Source organism: Homarus americanus, unplaced genomic scaffold (assembly GCF_018991925.1).
Source record: "Homarus americanus isolate GMGI-L3 unplaced genomic scaffold, GMGI_Hamer_2.0 scaffold30535, whole genome shotgun sequence".
Classification (NCBI taxonomy): Eukaryota; Metazoa; Arthropoda; class Malacostraca; order Decapoda; family Nephropidae; genus Homarus; species Homarus americanus.
In genome coordinates this window covers 5,123,393-5,146,760 of record NW_024732440.1, presented here as the reverse complement: position 1 = coordinate 5,146,760, position 23,368 = coordinate 5,123,393, and the positions used below count along the sequence as shown (strand labels likewise).

The window sequence follows — 23,368 nt, the reverse complement described above, 5'->3', positions numbered from 1 at the left end:
CTTAATCTTAAAAGAAGTAGACATTCCTTGAAGTTAATATTGAAAGTGGGTCTCTTACGCTTGACGGCCTGGCATGGTCAGTGTACTGTAGATATAGCGCGCTAGACACCAAACCTTCGACACACAAGGAGGCAGTGACTGACAATGCACTCGATCGCCTTCATTACCCAAACTAAAGTCAGGTACCCACTCACACTGCAAAATAATGTGAATTGGCTGCAAATAAGTAATTGTACAAATACAAAGCCCTGGCACCTAACAGTCTCAGTGTTGCTAAGAATTTGATCAGAAACAAGCCCTCTTACAGTAATTTTCACTTATGGTGAGGTTAGAATGTTCTTGACTTTCACGGACAACGCTGCACGGAAATATTCACCAGGTTTTCAGCTATAACTTACTGTAAGGTTGTTTGCACGGACGTCCAGTTCGGTGAGCCCCTCTTCCCTCTCTATGATGCGCTCGACGTTAGTCTTCATAATATCCACAACTTCATTCACCTGCTGTTGCGTGGCTGACAATCGGCTCTGTGCCGCCACCTGCGCAGAATATTTGTTTAAGTCGAAGCTCTAACTAAGGGTTGTTAAACATGATAAAACTATAACTAACACACACACACACACAAATAAAAGATATTGCGTAATGCGTTAGCATAGAGGAACGCTGGATGGTGGGTGTGTTATCGTGGCTAGGAAGGAAAATGTCAATATACAAGCGGTCTATTTTAAAACTTTTGATACTAAAATAATAGCCATTATCTTCTCACATCCGTATTGCTTAATGGGTGATGTCCAGTGTCTCGTGTTTATTTAGAATATTACATGCTTAAAACTTTATAGTTTACCATAAATCAAAGCCAAAGTTTATATTTATTGTAATAAATTATGGTAAGTCCCAAGAGGAAGTCTTGAGGACGAATACTTGTATCATAACTAATACAGTTTACCTTAGCGGGGTCCTGCGACATCTGCGGGTCTGGGTTCATCATGGTGCCTGTGGGAGATAAACAGAGTTAGCTTTATTACTGTTATATACCACTATTACAACCTTAAAGTCACTACTACCTACTATTACCACTTAATTTTACCCCAACTTTCACAGTAATATTAATGGGTGTTATCTTCGCCTAAAATTACAAAAAAAAATAGAAAACAGGATGACAAATAGCAAAAGGTTATCTCTCGCCTACTTAACCACTCAGTAAGTGTACATGTACGTACAGTTCGTGCGAAATTTTTTCTTAAGTACAAAACAAGCATAAAAACACACACCACACAGGTCGAACTAAAGTGTAGACAACTGCTCGTATTTTCATTTACTTATTTGGACAATAAAAAAAATATGCTCATTTTTTTAAATACCAAGTCTTTAGTATTTAAACAATTTCAGTCTAATAATGATATATAATTATGCAAAATATAGCATTTTCTCTTTCTCTTACCTTATCGTTTATCTTAATAAAATAACCAGGAAATAAAGCTACAAAGTAAAAAGTTACCCAAATTTGTTATCCTTCAATGATCGTCAATCATGATTGACCGTGTATGGGGCTCGTACCGGTATAAAAGTTTCAGATTACCCCTCTGATTTGGCCATGTTGATATAAAGATAGACCATATTTTATAGAATGTGTGTATGTTTTGTGTGGTTATGCAAGTATTGAGTTTTGAAAAGTTAATTAATTGTATTTACTGTCCCCTGCCGGCTCTGGCTTTCTGATAAATAACATTTTTGCCCTGTAAGGAAAAATAAACTGCAAATGTCAAGTATATTTGAATCTTTGGTCAGACACAGAAAGCGCTATCGTACATTATGCCCCCTCCCCTCACTTTTTTCGGTGTACCCTTATATCTTTTAGTTTATCGTTGAAAAGGTAAAATTTACTCATCAAACATCATGAAAAATCATTTAAAATAGATTGTGATGCTTTTCTCTTTTACACTCTTTAATTTTTGAAGATGTGCCCTCCCCACCGCCCTTTCCAAATTCTGGATTCGTCCTTATATATGTACCACCATAATTAATACTAATGTGTAAGTGAAAAAAAAAATCATTGAAATATAATATTGATGGAGACAAGTCTGTTAAATTATTCTCTCAACGAAAAAAATCATCAAAAAATCTACAGTAGTCTTCAATATCTTCATTAATTCGCTCTCTATATCATGATAGTGTAATATTAAAGTGAGCGTACTATATGTAGGCCTATCTCCGTATGTATGCATGTGCCCGAGGGTCCACGTGTGTTTTCTTACACGCAAAACATGATTTCCTCTGATTAAGTGTGGGGGCAATTTGGAAATAAAGGATGTAGTTTGAACCTAAGTTTTGATTATCTCCGGGGTATATTGAACCTAATTATAGTCTTATAGAACATGCCCTCGGTACTTTGAAACTAGGATTAAATTACCAGATAGGGGGGGGGGGGAGGAATTTGAAATTGTTACACCGATATGTTGCTGTTGTTTTAAGGTATTATTACGCTTCGACAGAACACAATATAAATTCGATTCAAGAAAAGTCAAACTATGTTACAGGACTTGAGTATAATGCAGGAAGTTGACGCAAAAGCCAACGTCATATTGCTTAGACAATCTTAAAACTTATCAACTAAAGTATGTTACACCACAGTGGTAAGAACTCTCATCCCGGGAATGAAAACTTTTCTAAATATAATGCTTGCCTTTTCTCGCTGAAGAAACATTACTTACTATACCACCTCCCTCAAGAAAAAGATATGGCTATACTGCTACACTTGACTCAATTCTGCTAGAGCAGGGTGATACTCAGTGCAAAACAACCAACCATAACGATATATCCAACCCAACCATACCTTACAGCCAAATATGCTTTAACGAGTTTAGATTTGTTTGATATATCGCCTTTTGATGCTCATTACCCGAGCGTAAGAAGTACTGTATAACCAAATCAGTCTCGTGCGTGTGAAGATTATTTTGAAAGGCTACGTCACTCCGCATTCTTTGGCAAAAATATGTTGAAAACTGAACCCGGGCCTGTAACCACTTCTAAATAATAAGCAATTGTAATATTACGTGGGAAGAAATTGCCTTCAATCCTACAGTCGAGTAGTAATATCCGGCAATACATTACAAAATTTGACAACACTTTCACCAGCCTCACTGGTTCTTACTGACTTACTTCAGCTAAAACAAAAATAACGCCAAAATAACACCGAATTATTTATTGAACCGAGATTATTCCATAACTAACTGCATCCTCCAAACGAAATTTAGTGGACAATATTCACTTTACCTTGGCTGAATTTCGTCGAGTTAAATGGCAAGTCCAAGGCTCCAATATGAGTTACAGCTGCTGATAAACACATCATAGATATGGAATTTCCGACACTGTTGCGTTACACTGAACTTAATGTTATGTACGAACTGTCTTTATTTGTTAAACATTACAGTCGCACAAAACACAACCATGACAACCAGCGGGATAACGCAATACATATTATACAGTACAGTATTTTGCTTCATTTCAACTATCTATTCTTTCGAAAGAATTAGTTTATCTTATTATCGTCAGGAGTAATCAGCGTCAGCAATATACATATACAGAGTATTTATCAGTGTTTATCAGCTATCAGTTTTATCGACAAGTTACAACAGTCTATATTTCCCAAAAGTAAATCTCGGTAAATCATTACTTGTATATCCACACCTTTTTTCAAGTTACGTAAATGGTGTGAAGTACCAACTTTAAACACGGTCTGGCTATTATTAATAATATCTTGAAGTCAGATTTTCAAAGGTTCGGTAGATGAATAGTTCTCGTCCCAAAATGGCATAAAAATTACGCTGTTAGACTTACTTAGACCATATGCATTTACTTGGCACCGGATAAATTAAGGTCAAGAACCCTTAAAGGGATCTTCTGCCTTAATTTCACTTTGCACTCTAACTAAAGTCAATCATTTAGGAGCATTTCTTTCACCTTCAGTTACGTGGAATACTTTGGGAACCACCGATAATCTAGATCATGGTTTCAAATGAATATGATATGAAACACACACATATAACTTTAGAAATTTAATCTTGTTATTGTCACTGCACAAGCCTTATTTGACTCATTTACATAAAGGAAATGATAACAGACACGTGTGTGGGGGGGGGAGGGGCACTGTCCTTTATCAGTAACTGCGTTCTAATATCCCCCACAGTCCAATTAAAACTGCGTTCTGATATCTCCTAAAAATTAAAATAACTTTAAATATCTTTCACAATTATTCGAAAAAGGCGTAAACTTCAAGGCAGTTTCTTTTGGACATATAAAAAAACTTGTCACACATCCTATATAAATTTAATCTTCACCCCTTACCACTTCTCATTACTGCATTAGTGAACACATCCAGACGAAATTCCCTTGGTACTTATGGTAAGGTCTGGCATTTGTTTTATGCGTCATTATAGAATTGAGGAGTTGGGATTTTGATATTTAATGAATCAATGTGTTCTTTTGATTATGTTTTAATGTGAATATTTTGTCGTTAGTTTTGACGGGAAATATTATTTGTTCTTATTTAATTCGGCATAATTTTTTTCATAATGTTTCTGTTCACGATTTGGATTCTCAAAAGCTCCTTGTATAATTTTTCCTCATTACTGGAGATATGAAAAATACAATTTCCTGGTTCACTTATGCTAAGGAAAAAAATCCACAATGGTACCAAAATTACACCGAGATTAAATACTTTACGTTCACTCAGCGCCACATTGAGAAGAACCTCCGATTGGTTTAAACTTTTTCGTATGAAATTGAGAACCTTTGTTATGTACTGTACATCGACATGTATACCTGCTATCAGGATCCTCGAAAAGATGTTTTTGTAAACTGTAGAATAAAAAATTTGGTGCGTTTATTTCACCAGCATAACTTATCCTAATCTAACCCGAATATCCTAACCCAACCCAAGTATTCCTAACTCAGATGACGGGGAATTCTGCAGTTGTACCAGTGTATTGTCTTACATTCGGGACGCAGACTATGGTAATACAATACAAGTTGAGGTTCTCGACACAACACTACAGCTGGTGTGGATTTCAGTACAGTATAGCGCTCACATTCTTGCTGACTTGCTCTTGCGAGTATATGGTGCAATCTTAACATTAGTTTAGTGTTCTAAAGACACAACCAAAGCACTGAAATACCTTTGAAGTCGTCCTTGCTGATACACTAAGTTCTTATATTGTATAATCAAGATGAGTGGGTTGTTCAACAGCTTGTGCCCACCACTAGTTCACTTGGTGACTATCTTGGTGTCCTCCCAGGCAACATAACATCTGGTTCAGTTTCATCTAGGGGAGTTGCTCACTTATATATTACCCATTTATTCACCAGCACGTAGCCAGGAGTTGCCAGAAAACATATAATTGTAGACTTAGGCTTGACATATATGTGTATATTTGTTCATTATATATAAAATATTTCCCTTAGAAGGATCAGTTACGTTGATTTTATAGCAAATTAAGGTAACTCGAGCCATTTTTCTACGAACTCTATGAGAATATTAGTCGAAATTCAGCAAGGCCGTTTCCTACGTTGAGGAAAGAGGGATTCCCGAACTAATAAGACTTTTTATTTAGCACTGTCAAGTTGTGGTATCTCTCAACTGACTCTGGCGTTGAGATACTGAGTTGTCGATAAGATTAGCCAACACTGATAACACCAGGTAAAGTATTCACCATAGCAGTTAAGAGCGTTATGTTCACAAAGGTAAAAAAAATAACAAGGTTGGTGGGGGAAGATTCTCAGGCTCCCGCATAGGTCTTGGGCTTCACTACAGTCCTGCATCATTTTAACTTCACAACGCTATCCAAAAACTGCAGGCATACACCACTGTGACAGCATTATGATCACCACAGTCCTCATTGCCGCAGTTGTCCTTTAACCAGTCACCAACACCACAACTATAATCACATCCACGTTTCCGCCACCAACACAACCCCCAACACCATCACACCTTGATTGTCTGGTCTATAATTGTGTCTATAACTAACACAACCCCCAACACCATCACACCTTGATTGTCTGGTCTATAATTGTGTCTATAACTCTCCCTCCATCATCCATAATTATATTCATTGCAGTTCACCGCCATGGAAAAATTAACCCAGCAGGTGTTTTCTGTATATATAAATCAAAACAAAAATACAGTAACTCTTAGTTCGACATTAGAAGCAGTACCTGCATTGTCCACATTTTTACAGGTTGCGAGTGCTGGTAGTGGGTGCTGAATCACCAACAAAGGTTGTAAGAGACTGCTCCTTAAAATTCGTATTTCTGACGAATTCAGCGAGTCTACCAATCCCAGCCTGTGCAGACAACTATAGTAAGACCCAGTTATCAGCACAGTGGCATATATTTTTTTTTTACTTTTGGACTTTTGTCATTTTTTGGGGACAAAACATCTGGTCCTACCACCAGATCCCTCTGAGCAAAGTTTTTCAAGTTTGCGCATGCGCAATGTGATAGTGTGACGTAGAAGTGACGTCATTACCACTCCACCTGACTGCAGTGTTGCCAACGTGCCCTATGCCCGCCGTTAAACGCTCCCGTTCTTTGGAAATGGCGGCAGTAGGTGACAGTGATGCTGACGACTTTCTTCTTGAAGACACGTCAAAGAAGAAGCAGAAACCTCAGAAGTCAGGGTCTCCAGCAGGGGCTACGGCTCCCCCTCTCACCCCGTCTGGGGCTGTAGAGGGTGACCTCCTTCTGCCGTCGGGGTCCCCAAGTGAGCTTACATGTGGCTCAATGACCGACCCTCCGCCGACGATGGACATAGGGGATTCCCTTTGTCTCCCTGCCCCGTCGCACCTTCGTCGTCTCGCCTTCCCTCGGGACTTGCCTCTGAGCACACGGACGACCTGGTTCTTCCGTCACTGCTCTCCACTTCAGGACTCAACACTTCGCCTCCGCCGAGGTCCCACAGCCGTGATAGTCACCATACAAATGGACGAGACGGTACGCCTGCTCACTCAGGTGGGCTTTCCTGCTCCCCATGGGGAGGTGATGCTGAAGCTCACCATCATCACCCCAGAAACTCGTCGTACCAAGGTAATGGTTCGCCACGTACCCTGGGAGATCCCTATCGACGATCTTCGCCCTCTTCTCCCACAACTACTGGACATGGAGCGCCGCATCAACCCGGTCTCCAAACTTCCATCCAACGAACTCATCGGCTGGTGGGTGGGCCCCCCTCCCTCCGAAGGTGAATGTAGGACCAATTCACAACTGTCCTCTCGACCGATTTATCGGAACCCCGAAAATCTGTGGTCGTTGCCAATCGTGGAAACACCGCACCTGGGAGTGCACGAGGATGGTCGCCTGCGGTTTCTGCGCAGGTCCTCACGAAACAGTGGAATGCAAATCGAAAATTCAGAACAAAATCCCAGGTACTCCACGGTGTGTCAATTGACATGGCAGTCACCACGCCTGGAATGCCAATTGCCCACAGCGTCCTGGCACTCGCCCGGGGAAAACTTACCTTGTACCACCGCCCTCGTCTCTGACGAAGCCCCTGTCAACCAAACCTCACCCCTATCCACCACCGCCTCTTCCATCCACCAAGGATTTCCCATTGATCTCCTCTCCTCTACCATCCCCCCTATCACCCCCACCACCCATCCTTTCTCCCCTCCCTCCGTCTCCCTACCGTTCTTGGAACAAGGTCGTTGCCGGCCCTGCCACACAGTCACCACCATCTCCTGCCCACCCGGACCCCCGCTGTCTCTCACCAGCACCACCACCTCTTACTCAACTGAACCCTCACCGTCCCTCTCCGTCGCTACCACCACCACCTGCCCAGTCGAGCCCTCGGCAATCGTCGCCGCCACCTCCAGCTCCTGTACAGGTACACCAAGTTGGTTCTATGGAAACAATCACACTCCGTCTGGATCGCCACTCCAAGCAAATCAACCTTCTCTCTACCCAACTCGACTTGTTTGTGAAAACAATTGCGACATTGCAGAGGCAACAACAACTCATTCTGGACACCCTGACCCAACAGAGGCGCACTCTGCAAGCCCTGATGACCCGCCTCCTTCCATCTCCCGAGATGGAGGATCCATCCCTCGCTCTCCCACTCCTCCCTCTCCATTTTTCTCAACAGAATTTGGTACCTCCTCTGGAGCCCTGTCTAGCCCCTCCGACTCATATCTTTCCTGGAAGTCGTTCCTTCCTCTTCTTGCAATGGAACATCCAAGGACTTAGACCTCGCCGGACAGACCTCGCCCAGTTTGTGCTCTCCCATCAAGTAGATGTTACTCTACTTCAGGAAACCATCACAGACGATGTTACTCCACTCCGCCTCTCTGGCTATACTGTTTACACCCTGCCTCGGTACCGTGGGCAGGCTCATGGCCTCCTCACCCTTGTGCGTAACACCATTCCATCTGTTCGTCTCCCTTCACCTGACTCACATGGACCCCCGTCTGAATTACTTTCTGTCTCCCTTACTCTTGGTGACCGGACCCTTCGTGTAGTCAATGTTCATTTCAAGAGTGATTCTCTGGACCCCCAGGTTCTTCACGACCTCCATGATGGGATTCCCACTATTGTTCTTGGCGACTTTAATGCCCGCCATCCCACTCTTACTCCGGATCATCCCACTCCATGTACCCTTAACGGATCACATCTCTCACAGTTTCTTAATGGGGATGATGATGTTCTCTTTCTTTGTCCTGACGATCCTACTCGCCTCCCCCATAGTTTCCTTGATGTTGGCTTACTATTGAACGGTCATACCTCCTTTCATCCTACCGTCTGCACCGAGCCTGCTCTGTATAGTGACCATCTTGCCGTTACTACCCATCTCAGGCTCTCCTTCTCTGCCCCGACATCAGCTCCTTATCGATCCCCTCGCCTTCGTCTCACACAAGATGCTGTTCCTTCCTTTACCCAATACCTTTCTACCTGGGCGGATTCCTATGTTGTCCCCCAGTCCCTTGACTCTTACAGCGCTGATTTTGTTGATGCCGTGTATGACTCTGTCAATCGCGCTACCCCTCCACGCCCTCCCCGTCACCCCAGAAGTGCCACCAACTACTGGTATCGTATCCCTGCCATGAGACATCTCCGGCAGGTAACCCGTGATCTCCACTCTGCCATACGGAGGTCTCGGTCTCCAGAGGACTGGGAAGACTTCAAAAATTGGTGCTCCTTTGCAACTCAGGAGCGCCGTCGGATACGTGAGGCGGACTGGCTATCCTTCACGGGGTCTCTATCGTTCCAGTCGTCACCCTCTTATGTATGGAATCGGATTAATGCTATACGGGGTACTCGACGGAGGCCTCCTCCCCACCCTGACCCCGCCTCCCTTGCCTGCTCTTTAATGGAGGACTGGGCACGAGCTTCCTCCCCTGAGGCACTTCCAGATCCAATGCAGGAGGCAGTGCAGGCTCGCATCGATGCGTCTGAGCCTGTTGTTTGTGCTGCTCTTACCTCCCCTGCCCCCACTGATCATCCCATCACACAGTTCGAGCTTGACAGTGCTCGTCGCTCTAGAAAAGACACCTCTCCTGGGGATGATCAGATAACCTACTCCGTCCTCAACGGCTGTACTAATATTCCTAACGGCCCCTTGCTTGCTCTGTACAATATGCTTATGAACATGGGGTTCTCCCGTCCAACTGGAAAAATGCCACTATTATCCCCATCCCGAAGCCGGGAGATCCTGGGAAATATCGACCCATTAGTCTTACCTCCTGTGTTTGCAAGATGATGGAAAGGATACTCCATCGTCGCCTTCTTCACACCATAGGCGGCTTTCACAACTCCCTCAATGGTTTCATTCAACATCGCAGCACACGCCATTGCTTCCTTTTATTGCAATCAGACTGCCCGCATCTCCGTCTTCCTTGATATCAAGGGAGCCTTTGATACGGCTCAGCCTGCCCTCATTTTAGCTGAACTTGCGCGGTTAGGGGTTAAAGGGAGACTTCTACAATGGAGCGCCTCTTACCTCACTGGACGTCAGGCCCGGGTTCGCATTGAAGGCTCTATGTCTCCTGTTCAAGAAATGAACCTCGGCACCCCTCAAGGTGGAGTCCTGAGTCCCACCTTGTTTAACACTCATGCACTCCATTGCATCTCTCCCGTGGCCGACAGAAGTTGTCCACTCAGGATATGCCGACGATGTCCTCCTCCAAGCCCCTGACTACCTCAGCATGCAGGAAGCCCTTGATCTGGTTTCCAGAGAGTGTGATTCACTTGGTTTCCTTCTTTCAACTGCGAAAACAAAAGCCATGTGGCACGGTCGTGTTGTACCTCCACCCTTTCTCTTATCAGGAACGCCCTTGAACTGGGTTAATGAGACAAAATACCTGGGTGTGTATGTAACTTGCACACGTTGTCAGATCCCTGAAGTCCGCTATCTTCGAGACATATGCTTTCGGCGTCTCGCTCTTCTCTCTACCATGTGCAGGGGTTCCCTTGGTGCCACCATCCCTGTACTTCTCACCATGTACAAGTCTTTTGTCCGTTCCTGTGTCGACTACGCCGCCCCTGCCCTCGTCAACATTAGTCGGACTGCTGTCAACCGTCTCGAAGTTATCCAGAGGAAAGCTGCTCGTATCATCCTTGGGGCTCCTCAGTGGACACGCTCTACTTCTCTATATACCGAACTTGGTCTTTCCCCCTTACAGGATCGTGTCCAGGGTAATTCCTATGGATACCCAGTCATGTCGGTATCTTGGGGAATGAGGCAGCAGATGGCCTTGCCAAGACTGGCTGCAACAAGGCCACACCTGACTACGTTGTTCCTCGAACACTTTTACAGATTAGGACCCAAATTCGCCGCAAACAGAGAGAAGCTCGGGAAGCAGCCATCCCCCTGGACTCCCCGCCCACCTGGTACGATGTCCTCCGTAAACTTCCTGACCTCTCGTACGTCTACGGGAAAGGGTCGCGGAAAGGGGACGTGATTGCTGCCCGTATCATCATTGGGTATGAGTTTGCTTGGGAGATTGGTATCCCCGCATCCCCTGAGCAACGCTCTTGTGCATTATGCAGAAGACCCGACAGCAGCACACTTTTCCACTACCTCCTAAGATGTCCCCACACACAACGCTTCCGTGACGCCTGCTGGACCACCACTCCACGACCCCCTGACGGAGACACGATGATCCTCCCCATACTGGCCAGATATTTTGTAAATTACATTGATTATGTGTTAAAGGAATATCCTTCCTTCCTTAGGCTTTAGTAAGCCCCTTTATAATATTTATACTGTATATACTTGTCACACTTGCCAGATGCTTCTGGTGTCATTGTACAGGGGTACCTAGTGACAGCACTAGGATCCCGCTTCCTCTATCAAGGAATAAACAATTGAAATTGAAATTGAAAATTGCACAAAAATATCGCATAGAAAGTTGATAAACTATAAAATTAATTATATACTCGTGTTTATTTGTTTGAGAGTAGTTTACAGGAGTTTTCTGCCCGCCAGTAATTATACCGACACGTATTAAACCCATCGGTTGTTACGGTATAAAGTCAAGCAGACTTCCCCGGTTCCTAATTATGTGATGTTTACAAAATACGTTTACAAACTAAACAGAAAATTGTAGTCGTCGTTAAACATCTCGGAGTGTTAGTCAATTCTTGCCACTGATGTTGACATTTTCTCATTATTCTGCAGTGTCCGTTCAGCTTCTATCCGATCAGCTGACTCATCGGGAACTCGCAAAGTAGTTTTTCTACCTATAATATAAGAAAGATCGTCTACAGGGCCATTCTAAAGGTATATAGTATCTGTTTAATAAGAGTTTCTCACGATACTCAACAACCTAATCTTCGCAAGTTTCAGCAATGATTTTTATTAAAGTTACTGCTGCCTGCTACTGTGACGGTGAACCCTACTTGGACTCGCGGCCTTAGCCATGTCCGCGTTATGCAAGGTTATTTATTCTTCGTGCTAGTTTGTTTTATCGTAGTTTTTTTTTATGTTGTGGTAGTCGTATTCCTCTGCAGAAGAGTGGGTCTCATAGTAGCACATTTTTTTTTAATATATCTTGACTAATAAAGTTGGTCTCCCCAATATATATCTGTGAATTAGTATGCGTTGAAAAGAGTATTGTTAAGTTCCTTGGGTATGGTAAAGCCGTGAAAGTGTTTTGCCTGTGTGTAATGGTGTCAAGTCCGTCCGCCAGTCAGTCAATAGGTCAGGTTGGTTTCCAGACCATAAATTTTGTTCTCTTTAACCTTTCTCACCCACCAAACGTAAAAAACAACTGCCAAAATGGAAGATGAATATACTGTAACTGTTGATATTGGGCTCCATGTCTACTTCCACACACATGAATCTGAGGAATTATAAGGTTTGTATAATACCAACGATCAGTAAGTTGTACATAAGAGCACAGTGTACAAGAGTTGTCGTACTTCGTTTCGTTTTTTGTAAATCAGTTATTATGAATTATAATAAGTATGTACACCCGCTAAAAAATTATTCGGCACCCGTGTCACATTGTATCACGCCGTAAGGGTGCCGAATAATATTTAGTGGGTGTACAGTACAGTACAGAGCGGCCAGAGAGGCCATCCCGATGTGTAGTTGTACACCCAATAAAAAAATATTCGGCACCCGTACGGCGTGATACAATATGACACGGATGCCGAATAATTTTTTAGTGGGTGTACATTACTATCAAGGAGAGATCTATCGAGTAAAATATGTATTTTGTATTGTCACTACATTGTATGTAAAGTACTTGAGAGTATTATCAGAGATGCCGCAATGGAATATCTACTACGAAACAACCTTGTAAAGGATTGCCAACACGGTTTTATGTCGGGACGCTCCTGATTAACACAATTGCTCAAGGTATTGGATATTTGGACCCATATTCTGGAACGGGGTGGTATTATCGACAATATTTACCTAGATTTTGCCAAGACTTTCGACAGTGTACCCCACGAAAAGCTGAAAATCAAACGAAGGGTACGGAATTCGGGGAAATGTCCTAGCGTGGATAGAAGATTTTCTACATGACCGCAAGCAGTGTGTGGTGATTAATGGCACGAAATCATCATCCGTACCTGTCACAAGCGGGGTACCACAGGGCAATGTATTGGGCCCCACTGTTGTTTGTTTGTTTCATAAATGACATGCCTGACGTTGTACACTCCTCCATACAAATGTTTGCCGATGACGCCAAGTTATTTCGGAAAATCAAGAACCAAGCGGACTGTGAAGAGCTGCAGAAGGACCTCTGTGGCCTCCAAGAATGGTCGAAGAAATGGCTGCTGAGATTCTATGTCACTAAGTGTAAGAGGATGCACCTGGGGCGTACCAACGGTAAGGAGGCGTATCATATGTCCCAACGGGATGAAGAAACTGCACTATTTGAGACTGAATGTGAGAAGGACCTAGGTGTGTATGTTGACAATGAGCTGAAGTTCTCGGGCCATTGCGAGAAGAAAGTAAATTAGGCAAATAAATTATTGAGTACTGTCACCCCGTCTGGTCCCCGAGATATGCTAGGGACTGTCAGTTGGTTGAAAATGTTCAAAGGAGGGCCACCAGACTGGTGCCTGCACTTCGGCACCTCAGCTACCCTGAGAGATTGGAGCGCCTGAACTTGCCTAACTTATACTACAAACGGGCAAAAGGAAACCTAATTGAGGTGTATAAGCATCTCAAGGGGCACTACTCAGTCAAGTGTCCTTAGTTGGAGCTGGCGGACGCTCGCCCCACAAGGGATCGCAGCTCAAAATTGAAGAAGCCGCAAGTCCAGAAAACTGTGAGGGCAAACTTTTTCGGAGTGAGGGTTGTGAACTCTTGGAACATTCTGCCAGAAAGTGTTGTGACGGCACCGAGTGTGAGCTCTTTCAAGAAAAGACTTGACCAATACTGGAGCGGGTTCAGGTACATTCAGGAGCCGGTGCATGTCCAGTACTTGCCAACAGTGTGTAACAGAGACGTGACCGATCGCCCAAGCGGCTAACGAACCGATCAGTGGTGAAGAGGATACAACATAAAATCTAGTAAGAAAGCATTCGATCGAATAACATGTTTTCAAAGAGTACTGTATCTTGAAAAATGTCAGAGTTCCGCTGCATGTTTTCTTATTCACAGTAGATAAAAGACATTTTGTGTGTGTGGTATTATGACAAACCTTGGGTAATCACTACTAGAGGTATACGTACCAGAATGACTTATTTTTAAAATAATCCTAGAAACGGCTTTGTATAATTTTAAATTTTATTAATTCTGTTGTACTGTATTAAGAATTTCTTTGCACTTAAGTTTGAATAAATGTTATTTTATATTAAATAAGACTTAATGAAGGTTATTTAATGACTGCAAGTTGAATCACCTGGACCCAAAGTACAACATATTCAGAAGTTATCAGAAAGTTGCTGTTCACTAAGGGAAGCGACGAGTGTACAACAATATGGTACGCAGCATCCAGGCATACTGTGATAATGGCAACCATTTTGAATATTTATTATAAGTTATATGTTATATACAGCAATAAATAAAATAGTGTACTGCAGCTCTCTAATCACCCTGTATAAGGAAAAGTATAAATTTAGGTTAAGTACGGTGAGTATGGGCATTATCTTACACAGTTTGGTTCTAATGATTGTTCATATATTCGGTCTGTGTATGTTTTGGTTATTTAACATTTTGTGAAGGAAGATGACAACCTTGGTCCCTTGGTGAGTTGTTAAGCATGAACGGACCACGCCCTGAAATGTGCGAGGGCTTGGGTACAAGACGTGGCACCACTGCGAGGTAATCTTGGGCGTGAAACTGAGCAATACCGTGTTTGCCAGTTACACAACAGTGCTGCATAACACGTATTACAGGATTCGTTTATCCCTTTACCTCCTTTATTGTTTCACTCCCATGTATTCATCCCTGACTAAATCGCTGCATTGCCACAATTCCTACCCCGAGCTGTTGGCCTGGGTACCCGTACCCTACACGTATTACAGGATTCGTTTATCCCTTTACCTCCTTTATTGTTTCACTCCCATGTATTCATCCCTGCTCACACTCAGTGCCGTCACAACACTCTCTGGTAGATTGTTCCAAGAGTTTACAACCCTCACGGTATTCTGGACTTGCGGCTTCTTCAATCTTGAGCTGTGACCCCTTGTGGGGCGAGCGTCCGCCAGCTCCAAGTAAGGACACTCAACTGAGTAGTGCCCCCTGAGATGCTTATACACCTCAACTAGGGCCCGTCTGTAGTATAAGCTAGGCAAGTTCAGGCGCTCCAATCTCTCAGGGTAGCTGAGGTGCCGAAGTGCAGGCACCAGTCAGGTGGCCCTCCTTTGAACATTTTCAGTACGCCACTGATCGGCTTGTTAGCCGCTTGGGCGATCGGTCAGAGCTCGCAGCCGCCCGGGCGATCGGTCAGTCACGCACTGTTGGCAAATACTGGGCATGCACTCCTGAATGTACCTGAACCCGCTCCAGTGTTGGTCAAGTCTTGAAAGAGTCGGTGCCGTCACAACACCTGGTAGATTGTTCCAAGAGTTTACAACCCTCACGAAAAAGTTTGCCCTCACGGTTTTCCGGACTTGCGCTTCTTCAAGAGCTGTTGATATACGTGAATCCGAAGCGAGATTGATTATGGAACATTTATGGACAGGGAAATGCATCAGCGTCTACTGCTTCGGGTTCAAGAGTCTAAATCTCGGGGTTCGTGGAATAGCATAAGTGACAGGACTTTTGTGGGTGACGGTACAATACAACCATGGAGTGAGAAGGCTTCCGGCGGATGTGTGGGTCTGATACATTTTCTCCACAGCTGGTGCTCCACAAACTTTTTTTTTAAGAAATGGGGGCGGAGATGAAAGGAGGTTATACGGGGAGTGGGGAGAAAAACAGTGTGGTAGCTGAGGAATCTGGGTGTAGGTTTTTATATAGGTGTTGCACTAAACTCGAGAAGTGTTTCTTACGTGTGCTATTCTCACTAGAGAATGCACAAGTGTAATAAACATGCCGTGCATGACAGAGTCATGCACGGCATCAACAAAATCAGCGCTGTAAGAGTTAAGGGACTGAGCGACGACATAAGAATCCACCCAGGTAGAAAGGTATTGAATAAAGGAAGGAACAGCATTTCGTGTGAGACGAAGGCGAGGGGATCGATAAGGAGCTGATGTCGGGGCAGAGAAGGAGAGCCTGAGATGGGTAGTAACGGCAAGATGGTCACTATACAGAGCAGGCTCGGTGCAGACGGTAGGATGAAAGGAGGTATGACCGTTCAATAGTAAGCCAACATCAAGGAAACTATGGGGGAGGCGAGTAGGATCGTCAGGACAAAGAAAGAGAACATCATCATCCCCATTAAGAAACTGTGAGAGATGTGATCCGTTAAGGGTACATGGCGTGGGATGATCCGGAGTAAGAGTGGGGTGGCAGGCATTAAAGTCGCCATGAACAATAGTGGGAATCCCATCATGGAGGTCGTGAAGAACCTGGGGGTCCAGAGAATAATTCTTGAAATGAACATGGACTACACGAAGGGTCCGGTCACCAAGAGTAAGGGAGACAGAAAGTAATTCAGACGGGGGTCCATGTGAGTCAGGTGAAGAGAGACGAACAGATGGAATGGTGTTACGCACAAGGGTGAGGAGGCCACGAGCCTGCCCACGGTACCGAGGCAGGGTGTAAACAGTATAGCCAGAGAGGCGGAGGGGAGTAACATCGTCTGTGATGGTTTCCTGAAGTAGAGCGACATCTACTTGATGGGAGAGCACAAACTGGGCGAGGTCTGTCCAGCGGGGTCTAAGTCCTTGGATGTTCCATTGTAAGAAGAGGAGGGAGCGGCCTCCGGTGTGAGATGAAGAGTTGGTGGGGATAGACGGGGCTCCGTAAGAGGTACCAAATTCTGTTGAAGATATTGGAGAGGGAGGAGTGGGAGAGCGAGGGATGGATCCTCCATCTCGGGAGAAGGAAGGAGGCGGGTCACCAGGGCTTGCAAAGTGCACCCCTGTTGGGTCAGGGTGTCCAGAATGAGTTGTTGCATCTACAATTTCGCAATTATCTCCACAAACGAGTTGAGTTGGGCAGAGAGAAGGTTGATTTGCTTGGAGTGGAGATCCAGATGGAGACCAGATGGAGAGGGTTCAGGTGAGCAAGAGGTGGTGGTGCTGGTGAGAGACAGCGGGGGTCCGGGTGGGCAGAAGGTGGTGGTGACTGTGTGGCAGGGCCGGCAACGACCTTGTTCCAAGAACGGTAGGAAGAGGGAGGGAGGGGAGAAAGGATGGGTGGTTGGGGTGGTAAGGGGGATGGTAGAGGAGCGGAGATCAATGGGAAATCCTTGGTGGATGGGAGAAGCGGTGGTGGATAGGGGTGAGGTTTGGTTGACAGGGGCTTCGTCAGAGACGAGGGCGGTGGAACAAGGTAAGTTTTCCCTGGGAGAGTGCCAGGACGCTGTGGGCAGCTGGCATTCCAGGCGTGGTGACTGCTATGACAGTTGACACACCGTGGAACAACTGAGATTTTGTTCTGAATTTTCGATTTGCATTCCACTGTGTCGTGAAGACCTGCACAGAAACTACAGGCGATCATCCTCGTGCACTCCCAGGTGCGGTGTTTCGACGATTGGCAACGACCACAGATTTTCGGGGTTCCGATAAATCGGTCGAGAGGACAGTTGTGAATAGGGCCTACATTCACCTTCGGAGGGAGGGGGCCCACCCACCAGCCGATGAGTTCGTTGGATGGACGTTTGGAGACCGGGATGATGCGGCGTTCCATGTCCAGTAGTTGTGGGAGAAGAGGGCGAAGATCGTCGATAGGGATCTCCCAGGGTACGTGGCGAACCATTACCTTGGTACGACGAGTTTCTGGGGTGATGGTGAACTTAAGCATCACCTCCCTCTGGGGAGCAGGAAAGCCCACCTGAGTGAGCAGGCGTACCGTCTCGTCCATTAGTGTGGTGACTATTACGACTGTAGGACCTCGGCGGAGACGAAGTGTTGAGCCCTGAAATTGAGAGCAGTGATGGAAGAACCAGGTCGTCCGTGTGCTCAGAGGCAAGTCCCGAGGAAAGGCGCGACGGGGCAGGGAGACGACGGGAATCCCCTATGTCCATTGTCGGCGGAGGGTCGGTCATTGAGCCACATGCAAGCTCACTTGGGGACCCCGACGGCAGAAGGAGGTCACCCTCTACAGCCCCAGACGGGGTGAGAGGGGGAGCCGTAGCCCCTGCTGGAGACCCTGACTTCTGAGGTTTCTGCTTCTTAGACTTGTCTTCAAGATGAAAGTCGTCAGCATCACTGCCGCCGTGTCCAACGAACGGGAGCGTTTAACGGCGGGCATGGGGCTCGTTGACAACACTACAGTCAGGTAGATAGTTTGGCTTGTTTGAGGTGGAGTGTTAAAGACGTCACTGCTACGTCACACTTCACTGCGCATGCTCAAAATTGAAAATATTTAACCAGAGGGACCGGATGGTAAGACCAGATGTTTTTATCAAATAAAAATGACAAAGTCCAATCTTTAAAAAAAAAAAAAAAGATGCCACTGTGCTGATAACTGGGTCTTACTATAGTTCTGAGCTTAGTAGACTGGCTGAATTCGTCAAAATTACGACTTTTAAGGAGCAATTTCTTACAGCCTTTGTTGACGCCCACGGCACGCATGCGCGTTCTCCCTTCATTTAATTTAATTTTAATTGTCATAATGGTCTAAGGAAACAAGAAGAGTCGAGTTTCACCTGAGATAATGGTCCTGTTTCGGTGAGATCATTGAATTTATTTGGTTAATGTTGTTTAGCTTGACAATAAACGAACGACAGCCTGTGTTAGACAAGATCTTAACAAATTAACATGATAAACGTTTAAAGGCGAAAAACAGAAGCTCTATGAGGTGTATGAACTGTAGTAGACATAAAGAAGTTATTGTGAGTATTACACTATAGGTGGTATTTCGCACAAAAATTGCTTCTATATACGTACTGGTGTAATCCTTGGTAAATGTTCCTGTAGGTACGTATGTGGGGTACAGGTTATTTGGTTCACACTCAGGATGGGATGGAGAAAGGAAACTCACAATGTGCTCTCTGTATACATGTTGTATTGGATGTACAATGCAGCTTGGTGCTGGGAAGGCAGCATGATTACAAGCGTGATGTAGAGAGAGCTGGTTGGTGAGGATGCTCAGAGGAGAACAGCTTGTGGTTCACCATGCTCTCCGGCGGGAGCGAGGACCGCCAGGCAGGCAGAGGAGAAGGAGGAGGTGTTGCTGGCTGGTTGGTGTAGGTAGAATAGAGCGAGCTGGTTAGTGAGGATGCTCAGAGGAGGACCAACTTGTGGGTCGCCATGCTCACCGGCGGGAGCGAGGACCGCCAGGCAGGCAGAGGAGAAGGAGGAGGTGTTGCTGGCTGGTTGGTGTGGATGCTCAGAGGAGGACCAGCTTGTGGGTCGCCATGCTTGCCGGCGGGAGCGAGGGCCGCCAGGCAGCGGCGGAGAAGGAGGAGGAGGTGTTGCTGGCTGGTTGGTGTAGGTAGAATAGAGTGAGCTGGTTGGTGAGGATGCTCAGAGGAGAACAGCTTGTGGTTCACCATGCTCTCCGGCGGGAGCGAGGGCCGCCAGGCAGCGGCGGAGGAGGAGGTGTTGCTGGCTGGTTGGTGTAGGTAGAATAGAGCGAACTGGTTGGTGAGGATGCTCAGAGGAGGACCAGCTTGTGGGTCGCCATGCTCTCCGGCGGGAGCGAGGACCGCCAGGCAGGCAGAGGAGAAGGAGGTGTTGCTGGCTGGTTGGTGTAGGTAGAAAAGAGGAGCTGGTTGGTGAGGATGCTCAGAGGAGGACCAGCTTGTGGGTCGCCATGCTCTCCGGCGGGAGCGAGGACCGCCAGGCAGGCGGAGGTGGAGGAGGTGTTGCTGGCTGGTTGGTGTAGGTAGAATAGAGCGAGCTGGTTGGTGAGGATGCTCAGAGGAGGGGCCAGCTTGTGGGTCGCCATGCTCAGGCGGGAGCGAGGACCGCCAGGCAGGCAGAGGAGAAGGAGGAGGTGTTGCTGGCTGGTTGGTGTGTAGAATAGAGCGAGCTGGTGGTGAGGATGCTCAGAGGAGGACCAGCTTGTGGGTCCATGCTCTCCGGGGGAGCGAGGACCGCCAGGCAGGTGGAGGTGGAGGAGGTGTTGCTGGCTGGTTGGTGTAGGTAGAATAGAGGCGAGCTGGTTGGTGAGGATGCTCAGAGGAGGAACAGCTTGTGGGTCGCCATGCTCTCGGCGGGAGCGAGGACCGCCAGGCAGGCGGAGGAGGAGGAGGTGTTGCTGGCTGGTTGGTGTAGGTAGAATAGAGCGAGCTGGTTGGTGAGGATGCTCAGAGGAGGACCAGCTTGTGGGTCGCCATGCTCTCCGGCGGGAGCGAGGACCGCCAGGCAGGCAGAGGAGAAGGAGGTGTTGCTGGCTGGTTGGTGTAGGTAGAATAGAGCGAGCTGGTTGGTGAGGATGCTCAGAGGAGGACCAGCTTGTGGGTCGCCATGCTCTCCGGCGGGAGCGAGGGCCGCCAGGCTGCGGCGGAGGAGGAGGAGGAGGTGTTGCTGGCTGGTTGGTGTAGGTAGAATAGAGGAGCTGGTTGGTGAGGATGCTCAGAGGAGGACCAGCTTGTGGGTCGCCATGCTCTCCGGCGGGAGCGAGGGCCGCCAGGCTGCGGCGGAGGAGGAGGAGGAGGTGTTGCTGGCTGGTTGGTGTAGGTAGAAAAGAGGGAGCTGGTTGGTGAGGATGCTCAGAGGAGGACCAGCTTGTGGGTCGCCATGCTCGCCGGCGGGAGCGAGGACCGCCAGGCAGGCGGAGGAGGAGGAGGTGTTGCTGGCTGGTTGGTGTAGGTAGAAAGAGAGAGGTCACCACGAGGTCAGGTCTTAAATAGCGGGGGTAGGCGAGGCTTAATAGTTGACCCCCGCTCCGTGAGGGGCGCTGGTTGACCTAGACCACCAGGCATACACTGGGGAATTCGCGGGGTCGGCCACTCAGCGACAAACAGCGTTTGTAGGTGAGAAATCCACTACAATACCTCTCTTGTGTGGGGTTTCTGCACTTCTTAATCCACTATATTTTTTTCCGCAGGAGCGAAATCATTTACATGGGTGTGTGAACAATTATTTTCATCACATTAGAGCAAAACACTAAAAAGAAATGTGTGAGAGATAACGAATGTTAAAATGGAGTACAAGAGTTTGTTCTTTAACCAGGTTTACGTTTCCGGTTTCATTCTATCTGATGACGCCAGTGTTTCAACCCATGTCAGCCAATGTAAAACATTTTTATCGCAGCACTTTAGTCTGTCTAACAAATTCAAGAGAAATAAAACTAATATTTTTTTATTATCAGGATTATATTTTCAGGTTATATATAATTTATATATATATATATATATATATATATATATATATATATATATATATATATATATATATATATATATATATATATATATATATATATATATATATATATATATATATATATATATATATATATATATATATATATATATATATATATATATATATATATATATATATATATATATAGCCAATCACTAATATTAAGTTATGACAAAAGGATTCGGATGCAGTTGTTTTCTGGTGTCAACAATAACACGTTTATGCATTCTATTGGTTCTTTCGTGTTCACGAGTCAGTTCTCCTCCTTGTGAATTGGACCTGTCATCGTACACCATGTTACTCCGTTTGGGAATAATATTGTCCTTGCTGTGCTTGGTCTCCTGCACGCTGTCACAGGGCAACAAGAAGAAGAAGACGGAAAGTAAGGTTGGTTGTATAAAATTATTGTTCGTATTCCTGGTCAGGTCAAAAAAATATAAAACATTTTGCGGTCTTGAGCCGAAAGCCTACCGAATAGAATGATTAAGGTAAAGGAATCCTTTTAAAGTAATAGTTAATGCAAACGTCCATAAACTACCAACCCTAGTGGGTCGGGCATACACCAGCTCCAGGTATGAGCGCTCGATTGAATAGTGCCCTCAGAGATGTATACAAACTAATAATAAGTCACCCCTTAGCCCACCTATAGTATAAGCGATTTGCCTGGCTTAGCTATAGGTGGACAAGGGGTGACAATATGGTAAAAAGGGTAAATTTATGATAGTGGCCAGGTTTCGATTTTTGGTTAATATACAGGACTAACCCGCCAGGGCTGCATAGCACCGATGCGGCCGTATCTCACGTCCAGAAATTTCTCAAATTTCACCATATCATAGTAAGTTCTTTCTGTTTAATATACCGGGGAAGTTAGGTAAGGTTAGGTTGGTTTGGTTGGTTAGGTCTGTTCTTCATAACCACAAATGTTAAGTAGCGTTTATTTTAAAAATATAAATTTTTAACATATTTCCACAAACTACAACAGTGTCTGCTATAATATAACAATGAAAATCCGGCGTTTTTATAATTGTTTTTAATCAATTTCGCCCACGGGTTAGTCCCATATAATTACCCGATTTTCCCCCTAAAAATACATTTATTCTATGTTTCTTTTGATTCGCACGAATCTGACATTCGTTGTTGGTGTTAAACACCCGTTTTCGAGTTAAGCCCCATGACAGGGATGAGGGAAGGACCCAACCTAACCATAAAAACCATAAAAAACCTGACCTCGAACTCCCCTGCAGTGTTGATCACATTCAGAATGTGACATGTCTGGCTCCCATAATGCATCATTTCCCTCAGTTCATTGTTTACCTATTGCCGAGAACAGCTCGTGAAGGGGATGTTTGGTATTTTGAACTCGCTATATATCCGTTATTTCTCGGCAGCACAGAGAGTGTCATAGAGAAAATTCGTCTTATTTTTGCTAATTAATGTTGTTACAAACAACTAAAATAACGGAATTTGAAACCTGGCTACTATCCTAAATTGACCGTAAAAATAAAATAGGTACAGGACATGGACGGGAATCGCGAACAAAATGGCAGTGGATATATGCCATGACCAGTAAGTTCCTACTAATGCTATTTTACCATGAGTGCACTCTGATTGGCTAATCGTCCATTACTGGCAAGAAATGTGAGAACTATATTTGCCCGTGACTGGCTGCATTTGGCATTTATTTGACCATGAGTCGATCGTTGTGTAGCTGTAATCATACCTAATCATATTACTGTTGTGCATGAAAACTTATCATTATAAAAGAGGTGACATTAGTAGAACCTAATAGAACCTGACCTAACCAACCAAAGAGACCTACCTAACTTTACCTAACTTCCCCCGCCATATTAAATAGAAAGTACTTAGCCAATCAAAGCACACTCACGGTAAAATAGCATTAGTGGGAACTTAGCCGGTCACGGTAAAATATCCACTACATCACAAAAATAGGTTTTCATTATAATATAATTGGGTAGGTAAAATTATCGTTTCAGTC

The 23,368-nt window shown here is 45.2% G+C and overlaps 2 protein-coding genes across 6 annotated transcripts in view; one reads left to right on the top strand and one right to left on the bottom strand.

Annotated features, from left to right (window-relative positions):
* Positions 1–23,368, bottom strand: part of LOC121868780 (vesicle-associated membrane protein 2-like) — a 29,715-nt gene that overhangs the window by 3,131 nt on the left and 3,216 nt on the right. The window contains exons 1-3 of one of the 3 annotated variants that reach the window (XM_042369687.1): positions 5,172–5,298; positions 944–990; positions 399–536 (exon numbers count right to left, since the gene is read on the bottom strand). In XM_042369687.1, the coding sequence (XP_042225621.1) occupies positions 399–536; positions 944–985 (180 nt within the window). In that variant the 5' untranslated portion in view covers positions 986–990; positions 5,172–5,298. Of the gene's footprint in view, positions 1–398; positions 537–943; positions 991–3,270; positions 3,405–5,171; positions 5,299–23,368 lie in introns of those variants that run through there. The other 2 variants (XM_042369685.1, XM_042369686.1) reach the window with 2 other exon arrangements.
* LOC121868779 (chitinase domain-containing protein 1-like) overlaps positions 21,553–23,368 on the top strand; it is a 55,814-nt gene continuing 53,998 nt past the window's right edge. The window contains exon 1 of one of the 3 annotated variants that reach the window (XM_042369682.1): positions 21,553–21,759. In XM_042369682.1, the coding sequence (XP_042225616.1) occupies positions 21,667–21,759 (93 nt within the window). In that variant the 5' untranslated portion in view covers positions 21,553–21,666. The remainder of the gene's footprint in view (positions 21,760–23,368) is intronic. The other 2 variants (XM_042369683.1, XM_042369681.1) reach the window with 2 other exon arrangements.